Source organism: Rhineura floridana, chromosome 10 (genome assembly GCF_030035675.1).
Source record: "Rhineura floridana isolate rRhiFlo1 chromosome 10, rRhiFlo1.hap2, whole genome shotgun sequence".
Classification (NCBI taxonomy): domain Eukaryota; kingdom Metazoa; phylum Chordata; class Lepidosauria; order Squamata; family Rhineuridae; genus Rhineura; species Rhineura floridana.
The window spans coordinates 20815788-20838120 of NC_084489.1; the positions used below are offsets into that span (position 1 = coordinate 20815788).

A 22333-nucleotide genomic window follows, 5' to 3' on the forward strand; every position below is an offset into this window, starting at 1 on the left:
TGAGATGAAAATATTGATTCTTTAATAAGTACCATTATGCAGTGTAAGTCAGAAAATGAGATACAAAGAGCAAAAATAGAACACAAGGATTTCTTAATGTATATACTCTGTAATTGCATAGGATAGGCCAGTGTACAGCCCCCAAACTGCTAATTGAAATTCTAGAATATTTCCCTGCATGCTAGGCTACAGACCATCTTTTATTAAAGCCTTTGAACTACAGCACCTTCAGCCAACCATGTTTCCAGAACAGTTGCATTCCTTGTTTAAGACATACTGTTGCTTTGAAACAAACACAGGATAGTTGGTTGCACAATACCATAGTACATGATAAGCTTAATACACTAGAGCATTTCCTTCCTCCAACTCTGAGGTCTTGCTTGTGCAAATACTTATATACTTTACTTAAGGCAGGCTGTTCTGTTGGCTTCAATGGAATTAATCACAATAGGCAGCAATATACTTAGAAATGTAAACAATGAATCCTAGATCAAGAAGCTGTTTGGTTTGAAGTATCTTCTTAGGTCCTGGCCCAAAAAGCCCTCTGCTAAAAGATCACAGCAGTGTTGAAATTCTTTTTTTTTTTTAGAGGGGGAAGATGTGAAATTAGAAGCTTTAGTTAATAGTCTATTAGCCTTGGCATTCTGTAAAATCATTTGGTCTCAATCTGCCACATACAGCTTTATAAATTTGCCTGGACCCAAATAAGGCACTTTTATTCAATGTAGGAGAGTATAGCTACAACAAAAATGTTTCAACGAACTCCCCATTTGTATTTCTTCCTTGATTTTTCTCGTTTCACTGATTTCAGCTAGTCATAGAAAAAAGGCGACAGGAACACAATGGAAATCCACTGGTATAAGGTAAATCAGGCCTAGCCAACATGGTGCCCTCCAGATGCTGCTGGACTACAACTCCCATTATCCTTGAGTACTGGCCATGCTTGCTGGGGCTGGTGGGAGTTGGAATTCAATAACATCTGGAGGACACCATGTTGGCTATCCCTAGGGTAAATGACCAATAGGAGGTGGGGGTGGACACAGCAAAACCTCTGCCATCAACAGATATATGTCACCACATATGTATGCCATCATGGCTTGGATCCTAACTTCCATTTGGAGAACACAACTGAGTGCCACCCACAGAAAAGGGCTCTCTTGCTCCCCCCCTTCATTCCCCTGGTGCCCACCCCAAAATCTTTTGAGGGTTTGGGGACCCCCTGGACTAGAATGGCATATGGCATAGGGGACTGGGCAAGAAGTTGTCAAAAGTTAGGGACCTCCTTTGTGCAAACCAAAGTACCTTCCACTCACTGAACACCACCTTTGGATCCAAGCCTTTGAGAACCAGTCTCTTTCTTCACCCTGCTTATATAGGCAATGGCAAAGCAGAAATCTGCCCATTGTTAGGCAATTCTCTCTTAAGTTTAAAGGTTGATTTTCTCCTTGACAATGTGTCCAAATGTGTCATAGTCACTATTATAATCTTCTACAGTACTTTTGAATGCAAAAATGCTTTGCCATTTCTATTTTTCATAAAAATAACCATAATAATCCCCTCATGAAGCACACAATATAAACATAGTCCATTTCAAAAGGCAATTCTGAAGTATTTTCCCCATGCCACATAAATGGTGAAGTAAAGAATGTGAATAATTTGCACTAATGCTGCATTTTCTAAAAATGTTATGAGCAGCAATTCTTATGAAGACCTCACATAACTCTGAGTTGCTTGATTTATTCACCAAACTCAGGACTATTAAAAATGTACAGCCTTCAAGTCGATTCCGACTTATGGCGACCCTATGAATAGGGTTTTCATGAGGCTGAGAGGCAGTGACTGGCCCAAGGTCACCCAGTGAGCTTCATGGCTATGTGGGGATTCAAACCCTGGTCTCCCAGGTCGTAGTCCAACACCTTAACCACTACACCACACTATTAGGCCAATAAAATTAGAGCTCTGATAGGCACTTATGCCAGTGGATGCTTTACTGAAGTCAGTGGAGAGCCTCCTAGTAGAAAAAGTATGGGTTACTGAACCAAGTGTGATGTTCCCCTCAGACAATCAGCATTTATTTATTAAATTTATATGCGTCATGAATCACAGTGAGTAGCAAGCTATTATATTTCCCCATCTGTTTGACAATGAAGCTGGCAAACATGTATACATGTTTGATGTATACATAGGTTGTCAACAATCTCAAAGAATATTCAATATTCAAATTCAAGAGACTTATTTTATAAAAAAATATACAACTCCCAACAAGAAAACAGTTGCAAACTTTGTCATGTAACAGGAAAGACTGCCAAGAATAACTGTAGCAAACCCATCCACCACATTCGGCTGATGCTTTTACACTTAATCTTGTCTGAACGGAATTCCACATGCCTAAGGACAGGACATTCATGATCGTCTGTGGTTTTTGCACCGAGTCCTCAGCTTCTTCTCTGTGCTTTCAGTTAGGCACTCGCATATTATTTATTGTGGAATCCCAAATATTTTGACAGCTGCCATTTTAACAGGCATATATTTATCAATTTCCATCTATAAAACTACATTTCTCCCCTTCCATCAATTATATAGCTTCCCTTATTATCCCTTCTAAAATAATATACCGCTTTAGAACCAAGCAGGTATTTATCTTAAGGCTGTCAAGATGCAATCTGGAGGCCATGCATTTTCCTTTTCATTCACTTATGAAAGCAAGAGACTGGGTCGGTACAACTGCTCCTGCATATTCCCCCCTTTTTTGTCTGCCTACCTGTCATCTGCAAGTGGGAAAGAGCTGTAGCTCAATGGTAGATGCACATGCTTTGCATGCAGAAGACCCCGGTTCAATCCCTGGCATTGTTAGTAAAAAAGGATCAGGTAGCAAGTGATAAATAAGATCTCTGCCTGAAATCTTGGAAGAGTCGCTGCCAGTCAGACTAGACAATACTGGGCTAAATGGGCTGGCTCCAGATAAGACAGCATCATATGACAAAGAATCCAGCTCATTTCTGTAGGCAGGGGAGGAGGAGGGAAGGCCAAAATGAGCAGAAAAGAATGGGCAGGAGCAACCACTGTTCTTGCAGGGAGTTTAAAAGGTACACACACAGAGAGAGTTACTAGATAACCCTAATTCAGGCCCACAATCTCTTTCTCTCCTAGTTCCCAAACAACAAGAACCTGGGGGAGCTTTTTAATTCCCTTTTTGATATACAGAAAATTAGCTTCCAGTTTTTAAAGTAATTATATTTTAATTATATTTTATAAGTAATTCTTTAGGCATCAACCCCCCCCCTTCCTCAATAGCACATCACTGCCAGGCCATATGGGGAGGTGGGAGCTAAAAGTTAAAGCAACACAAACCCAAAGCTTTCCTGGACACAGAGAAAGTCACACAGTTCTTTAGATCCTAGTTCATCCTTCACAGAGCTATCCCCACCCAAAATTGAAGAACCCATTCAGCTCTATATTAAGCCTTTGCTTCCAGATAAGTTTCTATGTTTTTTCAAATATATTACATGTATCACATGTTCTTACATATACCTCCCAATGGTGTCCTCAACCGAGGTCCATGCCTGTGCAGCTTCAACAATGCTGCACCATCTGTTGTCCCCAGACTATTCAATGGGTTCTGAAATATTCCCAAGGTAACATTCTCTGCTTTTATTAAAGACAGGACTTAATACTGAAGTTAAGTGTCCCCTTTTGAATATTCAAAAGAATATTCACTCATGGCTTTGCCATTCATGTGATCAGCCAAATCACTGTGATAACCATGCCCACAAACACATTTTACATAAAAATGTGCAATGGCCTTCAACTTTATACACCAGGCTGCAGCTACAATTCCAACAGGAGCCAGAGATTTTAAGAATTGCACTAACAAGCCACAAGCCTGTACTCAGTGGAAAACTCTTTGAAATAGACTGAGATCAATGGGCCATCTCTAAGTAAATGCTCTAATGCCAGATTCCAAACTGTAAAAGATCAACACCCAGAATAGTTTATCTACTGCTGCCTATATCGTTTTTCCTATCAAAAGCTTATCTGTAATACTAGTTTTGCACACACACCCAAAAAGAAAAAGTGGCCATTACACTTTTTGTAGTTATTTTGTCACAAATGTGGCAAAAACAGTAATTTATAGAACATTAATTCTTCTGGAGGGACCCACAAACTTGCACAAATGCTCAATGGGATGAGTAGGAATAAAAATAAGGTTTCAATGGTCTCCCAGAGTCCAATACTTGGATTTTTGTCTTTGAAACTATTTTCCTGGCCAGTCTCTACATCTTACGAGAGCTCATCACAACACCTGGTGGATGACTAGGAGTTAAGGTAAATTTGGCGGTTTTCTTCTGAAGCAGCATTCTTATTACACCTTTTTTTTGTCAACTTTAGACAACCTGTTAATGTTTCCATATGACAAGTTACAGAAGCTCAGTTAAATAATCACCATCATCAGCAGATCATCATCATAGGAATGTAGTTGCATTGCGTTTGTTAAGTGAGGTTCTTGACTGAAGAAATGGGGAAGCCTCAATGGTTTCATGCGTCATGGTCTCTTAAAGCTAAGGCTCAAGTGCATGAGTTACAAAAATATATTGGTATCTGCAAGGGCACCTGACATTATTCATTTAACACTCCCACAATCACTTCTTGATCAGAAAGCCGTTCGAAAGCTTCCTGGATCACCATCTCAGATGGTGCAACTGTTGCTGAACCAGCTGGTGGAGCCTTCTTGCAACTCAGGTCTGAGAAAGGATTAAACCATCGCAGTGAAAGTTCACCCCCGAAAGCCAGTTTCATCCCTTCCCAGCTGCTGACTTTTTCCCACGTTGGTTCCTGTTTTTTAAGACGCTCTATGCCCTGCAGAAGACAAAAGTTTTGGATTTATTCATCATAGGCAGTTAAAACCACAGAACTTGGGACACTGCTAACCATCTATGTGCTATCACAGCATAAACAGTTACACCTTTTCTAGTCAGGAATATGAAGCCTCCTAAAGAGGGGGGGAAATAAATGTGTCAAACAGCTTTGAATAAAAAATTATATTTTTATTTATGAAAATATAAATAGAGAGGGATAAGGAAAATATTGTTATATGTCCATCTCATTAGTCAAATAATAAAGTGATTGTTTTCACACATCTCTACAGGAAGGATTCACAATACTCAGGGTTGCCAGATATCTTCCCAGATCCAGAATTCTTAGCCATACTCATGGTTGTTGGAGGTAGATTTAGATTGGGGTGGGGAATCTTTTTCAGCCTGAGCTGAGCAACCTCCCAGGGGATGCATGCCAGTGGTGGCTGAGGCCAGAGGCAAAACTGGGCAGAGCAATGGATGAAACTCTTACTTTTGTACAGTAGGTTGCAGCCCAAGCATGCAAACTTTAGAGCTTTCTATATTTCATCCACCAAAGCAAGCAAGAGGCATCAGCACAATTCAATAATAGATTAGAGGGTGCAGAACAGGGCTGTGAAGGGTGGGTCCTGGTGAGCTGCATTTGCCCTCCAGGTTTGAGGTCCCCACCCCTGATCTAGATTGATGCTTGCACGGTCTGCAATTGAACACCACAGAAGGTGACAACAGAATCTGTCCCTCATCCCATAATCTGCCAGCTATTTTGGGGTTCTCATGGAACAACATCCATGCAGTCACTTGATTAAAGAAACCCTAGTCAATTAATCACACATTTTAAGCTATTAAAGCTGCATCAAGCTGCAGATTAAACAACAGTACTCTTCTGTTTTTATGTTAGGTACATACATGTTGCTGCAGGCACTATCTCCAAGAGCTATTCCTTTCCATGTGTGAGAGAAGAATATCTGTTCCACAATGGTGCCTGCAACCTATGATGTTCGTAAGTATTTATAGTAAAAAAATAATCTAATTTGGAGGGAACATGTTATGGTATTAACTGGGCACCTTTTTAATTGGCCAATATATATTTTAAAATAAAATAATCAACTAAATACTACAGCCCTAGTGCGCACTCAGAGATAAAAACCTTTCCATTAATGGTCTTGACAAAAAAATGTTTTCAGACTTTAACATTTGAAGGTGGCCTGGAAAAGTAGAGTTCCTGAACATGCAGAGAAGAGCCCAATGCACATGAACATATATGTAGAAGAGACTTTTCAGGCACTACAATGAATGTGTACTTCAGAGGTGGGATCTGCTGCCATGATGATAGTGCACTGGATAATCAAATGCTCTGTAGCCAATAAGATCCTGTCAGAGTCCAAAGACTCATGGAGTTTTTACTAGAGCACTAGACTACTGGCTCCCCATCTTCTCGTGTACCCACCGCAGTAAGTTAGCAGTTAGCAGACAAATCCAGAAGAACTGAAATAATAGGGTGAGAGTTGGGAATTGTGTACGGAAACAAAAGATAGCTTAAAGATTTAATTCAAACTAGAGATGATCCTGTCAGTGAGGAAAAGTATGCTACTATAGCAATGAGCAGTAAGTTCCATTTCTGTTCCTCCATGGTACTGCTACAGACAGGCCAACCTCTCTCTCCTTGAGACACTGAAGATCATCAGCACAGGACAGATTGCTGTAGCACCACAATGAGGCAGGAGTTGAAAATCCTTAAGAAGCGCCCACCAGAGAGACATCTGACAATTCATCTGACAATTTTATTTGTATCTATCTTGGGATGTGGAAAAGTTATCAAATATTATTCACCAAGGATGACTATTATTTACCCAAAGTAAGTCTGAGTACATACAACATTAGTTATCACCCTATGATATTGAAAATGAATACTTCCAGGACAGGTTTTAATACTTCCACTTTAGTTCCTAGAACAGCTCTCCAAAATAAAACTGGTATTAAATATATTTAACTGAAAAAGATGATTTGGCACTAGGCTTTTTTAAAGAAGGATAATAATTACTGTATAGACTTCAACACATTTAATAACCAAGTTATGTCCTATACAAATAAGCAAGGATATATATTGAATTTTTATTTCATAGATTTATCTATCACCTTTCAGTATAAATATTATCAAAAAGTACACACACAAAACATAAATCAATAATATAATAACATTAAAACAATCTCACCAGATATTAAAAGGCCTGGGAAAATAAAAGGGTCTTTGCCTGCTGCCAAAAAGTCATCAACGTGGCTATTAAGAGTCTCCATGGGGAGAAAATTCCATAGGGTGCTGATGAATGTGAATACTGATCACCACCTCCCATCAGGCAACCAAGGAGTACCTTCTGAAATGATGATAGAATTAGAAGGGACCTTCAAGGCCATCTAGTCAATCCCCTGCTCAATACAGGATGAAACTATCCAATGATCATAGGATCGGGCTGAAAGAAAAACTTCTTCCTCTTTTCCAACTGTGAAAAAATATGCAATTGCTAAAGACATCTGACTTCTAAATAAATTGCCACACTTTAGTGAGATCAGCTGATACACTGTGTGCATTCCTATAGTAACAGAAATATTTTCACATACAATTGTAGAGCAGCAAAACAGATTTTGTTACAGAAATGTCTGCTTACTTATCAAACCAAGTCAGTGAGAACTAATTTAAATGAGTAGCCAGGGTCTGATTGATTTTAGATGTTTCTCATCATTTAAACTCAAGTTCTATTTAGTCAACCTTCTTCCCTTTACTACCTGACATGCAAATGGTTATCAAATATGTTGTTTGTTGAATAAAAAAGGCACAGGAACAGTGTTCAGAAAAGATTTATTGCATTTTGTTTCCCATGTGGAAGCACTGACAGAATTGAAAAGATGCAGCATTCACACAGTTTTGAAATGAGAAAGATCCATTCGCTTCCTCCACAGACTCATGCCACTGATTCCCCCCCCCCCCCCGGCTTTGATTCAGTCAAAAGAATAAATTCAGGAACACAAAATTATCTGCAGTTCTACCATTTGGGGTGGGGTTTTTTTGCAATTACTCTGATGGCTCCCACCAGCAGTTTTTTGATCCGAGATCTACAATAAATCCCTGTTGAGATACAAAAGTGTTACAGACTCAAGTTATTTTGGGTGTACTCTATTCTACGTGCTTTTGTTTTAAAGTGAATGGCCTCTACACACCTCCCTACTTCCCAGCTCTTACTACATTCAGTTTCCCCTCCAGAAAGTCATGCCAGAAGGCACGCATGATCCTTTAACACTTGACATTTTCCCAATGTAAAATATATAACATGTATAAATATAAAGAACATTTACAGAGATTTAAAAAGGTGGTAGTATTTAAAAAAAGATAGTGGTGACATATCTACATGAACATTCTGTGCTTAGGTTTTTATCTGGATCTGCAAAGCCTCTTTTACACATGAACACTGTTTAATAAGCATCTCTCAAGTTTTCAAAACAAGGACAGACACTATCTTGCTATTCTATACATTTAAATCAAGATTTCTTCCTCCTCCAATTATAAGGCATTAAATCCAAATGCACACTCACAAAAACCTTCCATCATGTAACCTAGGCAGACATTTCCTGATAACCTGGGAAAATATGGAACCAAACAATGTAAGACTCCTTTATGTCGCTTTCCAAAAGTACAGTAACGTTGGCAATATGTTTGAAATACTAAATGTAAAACAATTTTATTACTAACTGACCCTTTTACAGTGTCACATTTTTGTTATTAAGAACTGAAAGACAGAAGAAGTGAGGCTTAAAATTAAGGGGTGGGGAATATCACAACATGAAGAGACCTACTGCCCACTGAAAGCATCGACTGCCATGAAGATGTCCATAAATGCTTATGCAACAGGTTGGCACTGCTGGCATGGGCTGTCATTTAGATGTCAACCCTGATGTATAAAGTCTAGGTGGGCACAAAGAAGAGATTTCCCCTTTACATTAGTTGTGTCATAGAAAAAGCAGACAGAAAAACAAAATAGGCCAATAAAGTTAACAAGTTAAAAAAAGGAAACAAAAAGCTTTAGCCACCAGAGACAAAGAATTACCAAAAGTTTTTTTCCAGAATACAGAGCTGCTATTTTTTGTCTTTTCTCTGCCATAATCAGCCATTTAATAGGCATTTTTTTTTAAAAAAATTGCTTTTTCATTTGAAACATTCATGTATAATAACTGTAGTGCTGTAAATGTAGTTTTGTTTTAGTGGAAATGCTGTTCATGAATTCCTAGACCACATACTGATAAGGGTCTGCTTTTCCTTGATCTGGAGTAGCAAATGGGCTAAGCCAAACTATAGAGAACGGATGGCCAAATACTGCTTTCATGTTCATCCATTTTGTTTTTTTAGCCCATCTTCTCTCTTCTTTTTTCAACTGTTCTATTCCCTGAAAACAGAAATATGACATTTTCAGTCAGGAACTTATTTTGTAGTTCTGGTTCTGGGGGAAAAGGATACTTCTTGACTATCCTTTATCAAATGGCTGGAGCAGGAAAATAACCAGATTCACTTCCTTAACATTTCCCTTTCTATTTTGAAAAAGGATAGAGAAAGAACACACAAAAACCAGCAGGAATTTATGAATAAAGAGAAAATCATACAACTGTCATGAAGGTTTTAGGAAATGTCGCAATGCCCTCATCCAAAAAAGCATTTGATATAGCAGTGAAAAAGTTCATGCAAATGGTTAATATGAAATTAATTCAATATTATACCCTCCAACAACTTCCAAGTTCTTCACAAGCAAGTTCAAGAAATACCCCAACAGCAATGCTTTTGACGTCCCGCTGAATCTTCCGACTAGCAAAGTACAGGCTGTCAGCAGGAAAAAGAGTTGCAGGATATAGAGTAAGTGAATCAATGGTACAACATTAGTTTAGTAAAAGTTAGAGGGAAAGCAAATATAGACCCTTCTGATAATACATTTCTAGTTTGTTGACCACTTCAGTGTTAGCATTTGCATTCAAGAGATTGGTTATGACTATACATTTTTAAAAACCTGCAAAATGTACAGAGTCAAAACACACTGGAAAATTAATCTGTTTTCCAAAATATCCAGCATCAAAAATTTAATTTTACACTGCCGTTTAGAAAGACAGGAAGGACAGAGCAGGCCACTATGCAATAAAATGAGAAACTCCAGGGAGAACAGAGCCATAGGAATGGGAAAAGAAATTCCAGGCCAAAATAAGAATGCAAGGGGACCTGCTATTGTTGCATTCACCAAAATGGGGAAAAAAGTCATGAAGACAGCCAGAAGGGATAATATTGTGATAACAAGTGATGTTAATTACCCAGAGAATATGAGCATAAGTGTACATTCAGGTCATGACAAAGAAAGTATTTCTATACACAATAAAATGACTGTGCCTTAGAATAGTGATGCAGGCAACAAGAGAGAAGGTGATCCTCACGTCAGTTTAAATACTGAGCAATGAATGGATCTCATGTGAGCTATATTGTGTTGCTAAACCACTTGAACAGCAACTAAAATATCAAGTTCATCATATACACCATAGGAAAACTGCCTAAAAAGTCACCCCAGTCAAATTCAAATCCAGATGTAATAATTTCATTAAATAGAGCATTAGTTAAAAAGGAAATTGAAGGGGAGATCTAGGAAACCCAAAGGTTGCTGAACGCAACTATAAAAGATGTTCCAACAGAACATATACCACAAATTAGGCAGACACCGACTGCTAGGTGCTTCCGGTATGCTTAAAAATGTATTTACTTTTTTTCCTAGATCACTCCAGACCAATAAGTGCAATACTCTGGATAGGCCACTAGAGGGTTTTCCAAGCAAAAGTATGTTATTGAGAGGAGACAGCCCATCATGGAAGAGCTTCCCTTCGGGCTAATCTAGGAGACTTCAGCACAATTGGTTAGTTCAGGTCAGAGCGTTTGCAGACAAACTGATAAGGAAGGGAGAGGGGTTACATTTGCAGACTATCTATGAACACTATTGTTCCCAGGCTGATCCTCAACTGAAAGGAGTAGCCTCTCTAAACATAAACAATTGACAAAATCATGGGTGGTACTGAAGGCTTGACGTTCATATGGGAGGATGACCTAGGAGTTCATCTAGAAGAGTCAAACTGGGAACAAATCTGAATGTGCCCCTGCCTGCAAATGGACCATCCTAGCCAGCAATTCAAGAATCAACCCTCAAACTGCTTCTCAGGTGGCACTGGCTTGCAGTTAGGCTCTCCCACAATAGGACCTTGTCCCCACTTCACTGGCAGGGATGCGGGAGGAGAGGGCTCTCATCCACATGTGATGGGAATGCACCAATGTAAGCCAGTTCTGGGTTTGGGTTTTCGAATTAATCTCTAGCATGACCTGCCAGCTCTTAGTCCTGGACCCTATATTGGCCCTGCTTTTGGCTAAAAGCAGTCGAAATTCCACAGTGTGCCTCAAATAATTAGTTTCACTGTTATTGTCAGCTGCACGGATAGAGATGGCTAGAAGGTGGAAGGTAGCGTGAGGGCCCTGGAAGGAAAGGTGGTGGACCAAAGAGTGGGACGTAGCTCTTTCAGAACATCTGGCCCATCATAGCAGGGTAACAAGGGGCACCACTAAATGTAATAGTTTGACATCGCAGGGTTTCTGTTTCTTAGTGTTATTAATAGATATAACTCCTCTTATCATCCTCCAAAGACTCCTCCCACATCGTGGAGCAGATATCTGTTGGTAAACTACTATATCACTTTAGGACTTGTGCTTTCTGGAACTACTGCTTACATTGGAGTTGGTTAAACAGGACTGCTCTACCTGTGAATTGTCATTGAAAATGATGTTTTGTTGCATCTTCTCGTTTACTTAAAATCCAGTAAATAAAAAGTTTTTTTGGAAAACATATTTGCTCAGGCATTTGCAGGCTGTTAATGCCAGCTTTTAGCAGCCTGATTACTGTAATAGATGTTAATATTTTACTGGTATGCTTTTATGGATGTTTTATGATTGTTATATAGTTGTGGTTGTAAACCACTTTGGTACTCCTCTGGAGTGAAAGGTGCAAACAAAGCTAAATTTTTATTTTAAAAATGTCATAAGCAGAACACCAGTCAGGAAGGTGGTAGGACCTTTGAAAGATAAAGGTGCGAAAGGATTTCTGAAATCTCTGGAGATTGCAGAGAGACTAGATGAATTATTTTTATCATCTTTCACTGTGGAAGAGAGACACCAACATCTGACTCATTGTTTTCAGGAAAGGCATCCGAGTAGTTATGTCAAACAGAGAAAGGGGTTATTTTTTGAGCTATCTGACAAACTCTAAGCTAAACGACCCACTGGGTCTGGAAGACAACCACAGGTAAATGTAAAATTGCTAATCTGTTAACACTTATAAAATCAACCTCATTGCCAACAAAAAACACTATTTTAAAAAAGAGATTCAGAAGGAAATCAGAAAACTACAGACATATCAGCCTAACTTCTGAGTTACGTAAAATAAAATTATGATGCATATTAAAAAATAATCCTTGCCAAGGATAAATCGGCTTGGTTTCTGCAAAGGCAATTTCTGTCTCAACAATGTTTTGAGAATCCTTTGAGTATCAAGAAGCCTGTAAGGGTTGTGTGATCCAGTAGATATGGAATGTATTCAGCCGTAACGGCAAACTGCTACAAACAGGCAAAAAAGCCTGAGACCTGAACAAGTCCTCCTCGCCTGTAGCATTGAACAAGAGTAGGAGAGATTAGAAGCTTCTGCTTGAGGCAACCCTGGTAAACTGTGGTTTATGCTAAGCAGGATCCCAAAACAGGATCAAATCATGGTTTGAATCTGGGTTTACAGCCAAACTTTGGTTTGCACATACTCATTTGCCAGGTTCATATAAAACAGCTGCAAAACAGAAACAAAAAGCTTGAATCTCTTCCCCTCTTGCATGGAGGAAGGGATTTTATGAGCCCAAGCCTGTTCATGTTTGTGAAGAGACAGTTTGCCATTATGTATGAAAGCAGCCATTATAGAGACTTCTAAAAAGCTTTTAACAAAGTTTGGCAGAATGCACAAAGTTATTGAGGAGGGTGAAATCTAAAACAGACTGAAAAAATTCTGAAGCATCTCTTCAAACCAGGTGATGCACAACAAAACCACAAACGGGATTCAAGTAAGTGCAAGTGATGCTTGGGACAAAAAAATAATAATCTAATTCTGTATATACTGGTGAGATCTGAATTACCTGTGACTATCTGGAAAAGAAATTTTGTAGTCATGGTGAAAATGTAAACTCAGTGTCGAGTAAAAAAGCAAGTTCAATGTTGGAAATTATTAGAAAAGAACTGAAGATAAAGCTTCCAGTATCATAGTTCCATATAAAGCTGCCTAACACTCAGCCATGCTGGCTGATGCTGTTGGGAGTTGGAGTCCAACAACATCTGGAGGACACAGCCCCCCCCCAAAGTATCTTTTCCCCCCAGAAACAGACAAAGGGCGAGGAAAGGAAATATGACATGATAGCAATTTATAACATTTATTTTAAACCAGTTTAAAGATGATCACCTATATGAGCATCTATATTCAAAGTGCTAATTTTAACCTTTAAAGCCACAAATGGCTTGGGACCTGATTACATTATGAACTGTCTTCTGCTGCATGGATCTATCCAGGTATGAAGATCTTCCTCTGAAGTACTTCTCTATGTTGTTGTGTTCCCTGCCCACCCCCCACAAATGAGGTAGGGCCTTCTCTGTTATGGCACCATGGCTTTGGAATGCCTCTGCCAAGGAAGCTCACCTGGTACTGAATCTGATGTTTGTTTGGCAACAGGTGAAGACCTTTGTTTTGCCCAGGCCATTTAAGATCTTTTAGAACTGTGGAGTCCTTAGCTTGCAGTTTTAGAACTCTGCAATTTTATACAGAATTATTTTATTGTGTTTTAACTTTTGCATGCTGTTCCAGCAGTTTTGCACGCTGTGCTGTTCTTCATGCTGAAGAGCACCCTATTAAATTTTCATAACAATAAATATGAGCAACACTGAAAGCACTGATTATGTAAAGAACTCAATCTCAAGCCTCTAGTATACAACCACAAATTTCTTCTTCCAAGTTCACACATACCTCTTTAGGGTGCTGATAATGAATTTTAATCCTTTTTGCTTTGGCACTCAGGTTATTTTCAAGCTGATACTTCCAAGAAAACATGGATAGGAGACCCCATTGCTTTCAACAGAACGTACCTGAAGCTGCGCATAGGATTGTTGCCTTACAGAACAATCTGAAGCAGGTTTATGCAGAAGTCAGTCTCAATGCAGCATACTTATTAGGGAGCAAACCCCACTGAATGTAGAGGAATGCATTTCTGAGTAAGATGCCATGCAGTGCAATCCTAAGCAGCCTTAGTGGTAACACTGTAGGCTCCACCCTCACGTACTCACTTTTAGGTATATTTGATCTCATTGGTACAAAGCAGTTTACTCCAGGAACCAAGCACATCCTTCAGAGGCAGATAACAATATACAGTGTCTTGCAAAAGTGATCAGACCCCTGACCAATGCTCTCATATTACTGAATTACAAATGGTATACTGTCATTTCCTTCTGTATGATATTTTATTTTGCAACTTTGAAACTCAAAATCAATTATTGTAAGATGACATTGGTTTTATGTTAGCAAATGCATACATAAATTTTAGGTGATAGTTTGTAGGAAAGGCCTTTGCAAAAGCTGCTAATAAAAATGTTCTTTAAAAAAAGAGTACCAAGTTGCCACTCACAGCTGTATGACAACATCCCCTTTGATTCATGAGACAAAACAAGCAGTAGACATAAATTATTGTGTTGGGTCAGAGCCACATTGCAAAAAGCTAGAACTTTCCATTAGGGAGGATCCAAGGATGAGGTTCATATACCCATGTCCACCTCTTTGCACCATCATCAAAACACAGACACATCCCTCCTGGCACACATGAGGTTATGAAAGGATGCTTGGTCCTCTTATGTTCTAAGCCAGTCACAAGTTTTCTTCAGGTGTTCTTGGTGCAGCTCAACACTACACCATAATAGTACCTTAAAGTCTTCCTTTGCAAGAGACAGTAGGCAGAACCCCAAGACATTAATATCCTACTGCCCATTCAAATATAGTTTTAGCTGCTGTAAGCATAGCTTTGTTTTCCACGTAACTGGATGGTACAGAGGTTGTTATTTTCAGGACACAGTCCCTCTACGGGTACATCCAATTGCACTTGAGTAAAAATGGCTTTCTATCACAATTGCCATATCATCTTTGCAAGTTATTACAAGGTGTGAAGAACAACAATAAGAGACAATGCAAACCGGGAACTTGGAAAAACAGAAGCCCTGAACATTCTGGACTGTTGTGTGAGATTCTCATTTATTCCATTAAGTGAAAGAATACTACAAGGCAATTCCTATTTTCATAAAATACTTTTCACACTTGCCTGCCTTAGCAGTATGCTCATCAATGTGAGGAAAGCTATAAAAAAAGAATATTTCCCTGCTACAGTAAGGAAAGCAAAATCAAGTAATGTGCAGAAGTAAGGGGGTGGGGAGCAAGAGATCAGAAAGTACTCACCGTTTCATCAGTGCAGATGGAGTGCACTTGCGTTCCAAACATTACAGATGTGAAGATGAGAAAGAGGAGAGCCTCAAAACACAAGAGGATAAGAAGGATCACAGTAGTGGGTGGAGAGAACGAACTGCATTCTGTGAAAACAAAGCATGACAAAGGACTGGATATTCTAGACAAAACCAGAGCCAATGGATGTTATTATTATACACAGAGTGGCTTACAAATAAGAAAATATACAATATATGAAAGAATAGACATACAATATTAAAGACCACAGAACTAAAAAACACTAATAATAAAAACCAACAATTAATATTGTTAAAAGCCCATGTGAATAATAGTTTTAGGAATTATCAAAGTAATATGAATTTTAATCATACCACCCAAGTGCAGAATTGGAGATTCCACTTTATTAAAAACCTCAACTTTCAGTTAAATATGTCGCTATCCAACAGGTTCTCCCGCTTTGAGATGTTTTTCTGATAGATTTTCAGTGTTTCAGTTTTTGTCTGCTGTTTTAATTATGTTATTTTCTCCCTCCTGCTATTGGTGGAATGTCTGCTCAGCCGGGAGCTGCACACATGTACGGAAAAGAAAAAGGTGGTTCTTACAAATACCCCTACCGGCAATTAAACACTCCCCACTGACTTTTATTATAATTAGACTGACCTTTTTCTTGGCATAATCTTGGCTCAGATCGGGATCTGCAGGAGTGCTCCGAATGGGAGTTGGATGTTGCATAAGTCCCCTCCTTCATCCTCTCCTCCAACACATCCCCGGAATGCCTCTTTTGCAGGCCTTACAGTGGCTTCTGTCGACATTCCGTCCGCTGGGCTGGGCTTCCCCTGCAGACCTCTGGCTGAGCCGATAGAGCCGGAACCCTGCCGGCTCAACCAGTGGTACACCACATCCAACTCCCCTCAGCCTGGCGTAAATATGAGTTGGATTGCGCCCTAAATCCTCTAAATTTCTTGCAGTACAGATCTGTAAGGGCCGCATCACAGGCTCTTGTCTATATATAAATAGTATCAAACATGCTTCTTGGGACAGTGTTACTCAAATATAAGAAGGATGTGATTAGGGAAGCAGTTTTTTTTTTTTTAAGTCATTTTAAGAGTCTTGGTTTAAGACAGTGGTTCCCAACTTTTATGAGTACAGGACCCCCTTTGTAAGCTCAAAAAAATTTCATGAGCTCTCCACGCTAATTGTAATTTTAATCTCTGTTAATTGAAAAAATGGTACGTGGCACAATCACATTTTCAAATATCCCGGCTATTTGTCAGACCGTATCTCTCTATATGAGCCTACCCGGGCCCTGAGATCTTTGGGAGAGGCCCTCCTCTCAGTCCCACCACTGTCACAAGTGTGATTGGTGGGGACGCGAGATAGGGCCTTTTTGGCAGCTGCCCCTAGGGTTTGGAACTCCCTTCTGAGGGAGGCAAGAATGGCCCCCTCTTTACTGTCCTTTCTTTGACAGGTGAAGACTTATTTATTCCAGCAGGCTTTTGGAGTAGAAGTTGTTTAAAACAGGACTTCTAGAGGTATCCCGTGTTGTTTTACTGTTTGATTACATTATTCTTAAATTGGTTTTAGGTATTTTGAGGTGATGTTTAATTGTTTTAATGCTGTAATGAGTTTAATTCTATTTTAAATGTAGATTTGTATATGTCCAAATTATATGTACCCATTTTAGTTGTAAGCCTCCCTGAGTTCCAGTTTTGGGAAAAGGGCGGGGTATAAATAAAGATATTAATAATATTAATAATTTTCATAAAAACCTCCCTACAGACAGGGTGTTGCTTTTTTTTCTTAATGCAAAGGTTCATCAAATTGGTATCCCACTCCCCCCACACACACACATAGTCTGAAGATGTACAGTCCTGTCTCCCAACACCAGTGGGTTACAGTGTTGAACGAAGATTCAGGTTCAAATCCCCACCCAGCCATGAAGCCTACTGGGTGACCTTGGGCCAGACAGTCTCTCAGCCTGACCTATCTCACAGGGCTGGTGTAAAAATAAAATGGAAAGGGGGGGGACTATGTGCACCACCTTGAGCAACATGGAGAAATGATGAGATATAAATGCAAAAATAAATACATTTGAGCTGCAGTGTGTGGACTCCAGCCTCACCCAACCTGCTGACCTTTTAATAATAATAATAATGATGATGATGATGAAGCAGCAACAGCAGCAGCAATGTAGTTGTGGTGGGGATGTTAGATTGTGAAGACCAAGGGGCGGATAGATTGAGGAGGGGGGTTAGTGTTTTTAGGCCTTGGGATGATCATCAGAACTGATGACTTGGTTAGTGTGCACTTGAGGAATGAGAGTGGAGCAGAAGGCAGATCAGTGCATGCACACACACAAACACACCTGCCCATCCTGCAAGCATCTGTAGGCATGCATTTGGGCATGTGGGAAGGGGGAAGCCCTCAACTGCCGCATCATCTAGGGGAGAGAGAGATGGGGGAGCGGACTGTAGGTGGAAGAAAGGGGGGATGCTGGTGCACGCACACACACAACCTCAGAGATGGGGGGTGAGCAAGTCCTGACCTTCCTCACTGCTCCTTGGCTCTGTCTGGGCTAAGGTGAGATCTGGGCGGCCTCGCAAATAAGAATAATTTTTAAAAGGAGATGGCAGTGAATCAGGAGCCAAGAAAGGCAGGTTGGCTGGCTGCCAGGAAGGAAGTAGGAAAGCAGCCTTCCTTACAGCCTTGCCTCTTCTTGATTCACAAAAAGCCCTCTCCTCTCGTTCTGAGTAAGGGTGTCAGCAGCAGCAGCAGTGAGAGGAGACAGGAGTTGGTGACAGTAATTCCCACTTCTTCCTGGTAGCTCCACCCTCAGCCTCCTTTGGTGTCTGCCACATGTTTTATAGATGCTCTGGTGCTTCAGCAAAAGTCCTCCCCTCTCATTTGGAGCAAGGGGGACGTGGCATCTGCATCTGAGCTGACAGTGTCCAGGGAATGAAGACTTTTAAAAACAAATTAATAAATAATTCATTTCTTTACTGTTCACGGCCCCCTCTGGATTACTTCACAGCCTCCTTGGAGGTCACGGCCCCCAGGTTGGGAACAACTGGCTTAAGCGTTCCCTAAAATGAGAGTTGCAACCACACTGGGATTGCTGAACAGGAACAGTGGAATCGTTAACAGTCTCTGGGAATTGAGAGACCAGCTATCTCATACTGGACCAAAAAGGGCTGATTCATGCATAATCACAGAATGATTAGAGACAATTCTGCACACGTGGACACTAGCCTGATTTGACAAAACCTATAGAAAGGAATTGTGGATTAAGAATAAAGTGACACTTTCCCACAGATTTTACTTGCTTGAAAAGAATTTGATCCAATTAATTTGAAAGGATTATATTTCATAATACTCACTTGTCCAGTCTTCTTCAAAACAATACAGGAAATGAAATCCAACCATGATCAGGGCATGCAGAGAAATAAGTGCTATATACATCTGAAACACAATATGATTTCAAACTGTTAAGACACACATGCATCTTTACATGCCAGCCCTATGGTATGTGCAATATATATATATATATATATATATATATATATATATATATATATATATATATATATATATATATATATATATATATATATATATATAAAATATGCTATATTTTCTAATGATGCATGTCTAAAAGTAATTGCAACTTCTGATGGTTGTATTGTGTATGAAAGAAGCAGCAAGAGAGCTTAAGATGCAATCAGTGTAGTTATTTCCTAGCTCTCAAACTGCATTCAAGAGGTCTATAAAGAATTAGCTTTGATGTTTTACAAAACCAGTGTATACTTCAGAATGAGTTTGTTTTTTTCAAACAAGCCACGAGTGGTCAGCCAAGAAGCAGCCTTGGCTACTGCTCTTGGTTTATGGAGGAAACAACCCAGGAACCTGGGATCGGATGACACTAGCCACAGTCTGGCTTGCTTCATCTTTGGTTGTAGCAAGAGCAGCATCGTCAGAACCTTTGGGCAGCATGCAACAGCACACTGCTAATTCACATTAAACTGTTGTTTAAATTATGACTTAGGCTGCAATCCAATACACATTTACTTGGGAGTAAGTCCCATTGAACCCAAGCATTGGATTGACATGCACTGGATTGCAATCTTAATGCAGCATGCAAACTAGGCCAGCATATTTTCCATTTTTACTAGTATTATTCAGCCTAAAATTCAGAATTACAGCCCAACTGTTCTAAACTTTCTTTTCTTTTGCAAACAAGTTCCCTTGAATACAATGGAACGTACTTGTGAGTAAATACGCATAGGACTGGTAGGCATGTAAATTGGATAGTGTTGCACTGTAGTAGCTCTAAGAAAAATTGTACTGTACAACAGATTGTTTCAACTCCAACCAGCCAGGATTGGACTGTTAATGTAAAGAATTAAATTAAACAAACATTTCTTATGAATAGCTTCAGTTTATTAAAGAGAAGAGCCATCCTTTATTGCTGATGCTTCCATCGAGATTATCTTGTGTCACACCATTATAAACATTCTCCCCTCTGGCAGTTTTCCTGTGCAGCTGTAAGGACACATTATGTTTGAAGAAATGCTTTATCAAGAGGGGGGGAGTTAAGGCAGGACAAGACAATAACCTAAGAGTTTAAAAAGGCCCAAATTTGTTTGCCAGTGTTAGCTGGAGCTGAAATCCCAGACAAGGCATTCAGGACTGATAAACATATTTGAGACCCATGATTAAAGATTCCCTTATCATCAATCTCCTAAATTACTTCAACCAAAGAATGAATAGGCCAAGCTATATCCAGTGGAAAAGTACCTGGAGTAAACTGCCTGAACAAGAGGTCCATTTTCCTCTAACAATACTGAATTATGCGATAAGAGCAGGAGCAGAAGGGGATCTACTCTTCTATTTTATGTCATGTGATGATAGCAGTTTTCTTCCAACTCAGATGAAAACCTTTTGAAACATGATTTATAATACTAGCAAATTAATCATAAGAATTAGAATCTAAAAGGGACAAAGGCAATCTAGTCTGGCCCCTGCCCAATGCAAGACCACCACACTCTTCCCTCTTCAAACTCAAATCAGCATGCAATCTTGAACACAGTAGTGCTTAAGTGCAGTGCAAGTGCATGGTAGGAAGTGGGTCCAAAGCAAATAGCACCAGCTAATTCAAGCAAAAGAGCCAGATCACTCCACTGGGGAAGGGAAAGCAAAAAGGTTTCCAGCCAACCAACCCAACCCAGACTCTCCAGTCTCTCGACACTTAAAAAAAACTGCTATGGGAGAGAGATGAGGGGAGTACAACCGTGGTGGTTCTCCCTGATCTCTCAGCAGCACTGATGTCATCACCCATGGTATTCTGCTGGATCCTCTCTGGGGCACGGGTGTAGGGGGCACATTTACCTTCTGGAGATGACCCTGCATGTAGCACCAGGGGATTTCTGTTGAAGCCCATGGTGTTCCTATTATGGGGTCCTATCTTATTCCCTATGCTCTTTAATTTCTATATGAACTCCTGGGTGAGGCCATCTAAGGATTTGGAGTGAAGTGCTATTATTGGTGTGCTGTTGACACCTATTTCCAAGTCAGCTGAGGCTATGCAGGTGCATATTTGGTAACTCTATTTGATAATGTCCTGAATGAGGACCAATAAACTGAATCTGTATCCTGACAAGACAGAGGCACTGTGGATAGATTATTCTTGGCTGTAATTATTTAACAGGTAACCACAGGAGTCCTACCCGGAACTTCAAAGCCCCTGTATGAATTACTAGGAAAAGTCACACAGTAAATTACTTACTGTAAACAGTACAAAGTACTTCTGGTTATTCTCTCCTACACAGTTGTTGACCCATGGACAGTGGTGATCCATTTTCCGTATACACCTCTTGCAAACACTAAAAGAAAAGCACGTGCCATAAATTGAAATGGAATCCCATCCACTTCAAAAACCAAAGTCTTCTGATATCAGATCACAGAAGAAATATTTCCATTTTACCAAAAGCATGAGATGACATTATTTGAGATGCACAACATCATTCATAATTGAAGGAATATCAACTGGATTTAGAGCTGCATTAATAAGTAATAAACTCTGCTGCTATGGCTTTAACTGGCTCACACATTTTTGTTTGCTTAGGACGGTTATAATACCGAAAGAGAACAACTTTTAAAAAGCTACTCCACACTGGAACTACTGAACTTCCCCCCCTCTTTTTGACAACAGAAGGCCTGTTTGAAGAAGCAGATTCCAGACTGCTCACAGTTGGGCTCTATGTATGATGCTGCAGTTTACTATGTCCTGCTGTCTGCCATTTGTCCCTTGTTGCCTGTGCACAGACATATCTAAAGTGAAGAGTGGGTGTAATTCTCCACCACTTTTGCTTATAGCTACACACGTATCTGGTTCCAGATAAAAAATCGACGGTCTCCCCTATCCTCCAGCACATTGGACAGGCTGTTAGCTCTATATTTTGGGTGCGTGCATGCATCCGTCAAGTTTATTTATTTATTTATTTATAATTTTATTTATAATATTTATACCCCGCCCTACCTCCAAAGAGTTCAAGGCGGCTTACAATTAAGAACCATAAACAATTAAAACAGTAATCATACAGATTAAGACATTTAAAATGATTAAAAATCAATTAAAAGCTCGTCTAAATACAACAGCCTTCACCTGAGCACGAAAAGACAAAAGCGAAGGGGCCAATCGAACCTCACTGGGGAGGGAGTTCCACAATCTGGGGGCAGCCAGTGAAAAGGCCCTATTCTGTGTTTTTGCAAGAAGAACTTGCGGAAAAGATGGAATAGTGAGTAAGGTCTCACCAGATGATCTTAAAGTCCGGATAGGTTCATAGAGGGAGACACTGTTTATCTGCTCAAACAGGCCTATTTGTTAAAGTCCCC

At 39.8% G+C, this 22333-nt stretch overlaps 1 protein-coding gene across 7 annotated transcripts in view; it reads right to left on the reverse strand.

Annotated features, from left to right (window-relative positions):
- Positions 1–22333, reverse strand: part of ZDHHC3 (zinc finger DHHC-type palmitoyltransferase 3) — a 53144-nt gene continuing 30811 nt past the window's right edge. For 6 of the 7 annotated variants that reach the window (XM_061587968.1, XM_061587966.1, XM_061587969.1 and 3 more), the window contains 4 exons: positions 21225–21321; positions 18820–18901; positions 15437–15567; positions 1–4857 (listed from right to left, as the gene is read on the reverse strand). In XM_061587968.1, the coding sequence (XP_061443952.1) occupies positions 4618–4857; positions 15437–15567; positions 18820–18901; positions 21225–21321 (550 nt within the window). In that variant the 3' untranslated portion in view covers positions 1–4617. Of the gene's footprint in view, positions 4858–7690; positions 9287–15436; positions 15568–18819; positions 18902–21224; positions 21322–22333 lie in introns of those variants that run through there. The other variant, XM_061587970.1, reaches the window with a different exon arrangement.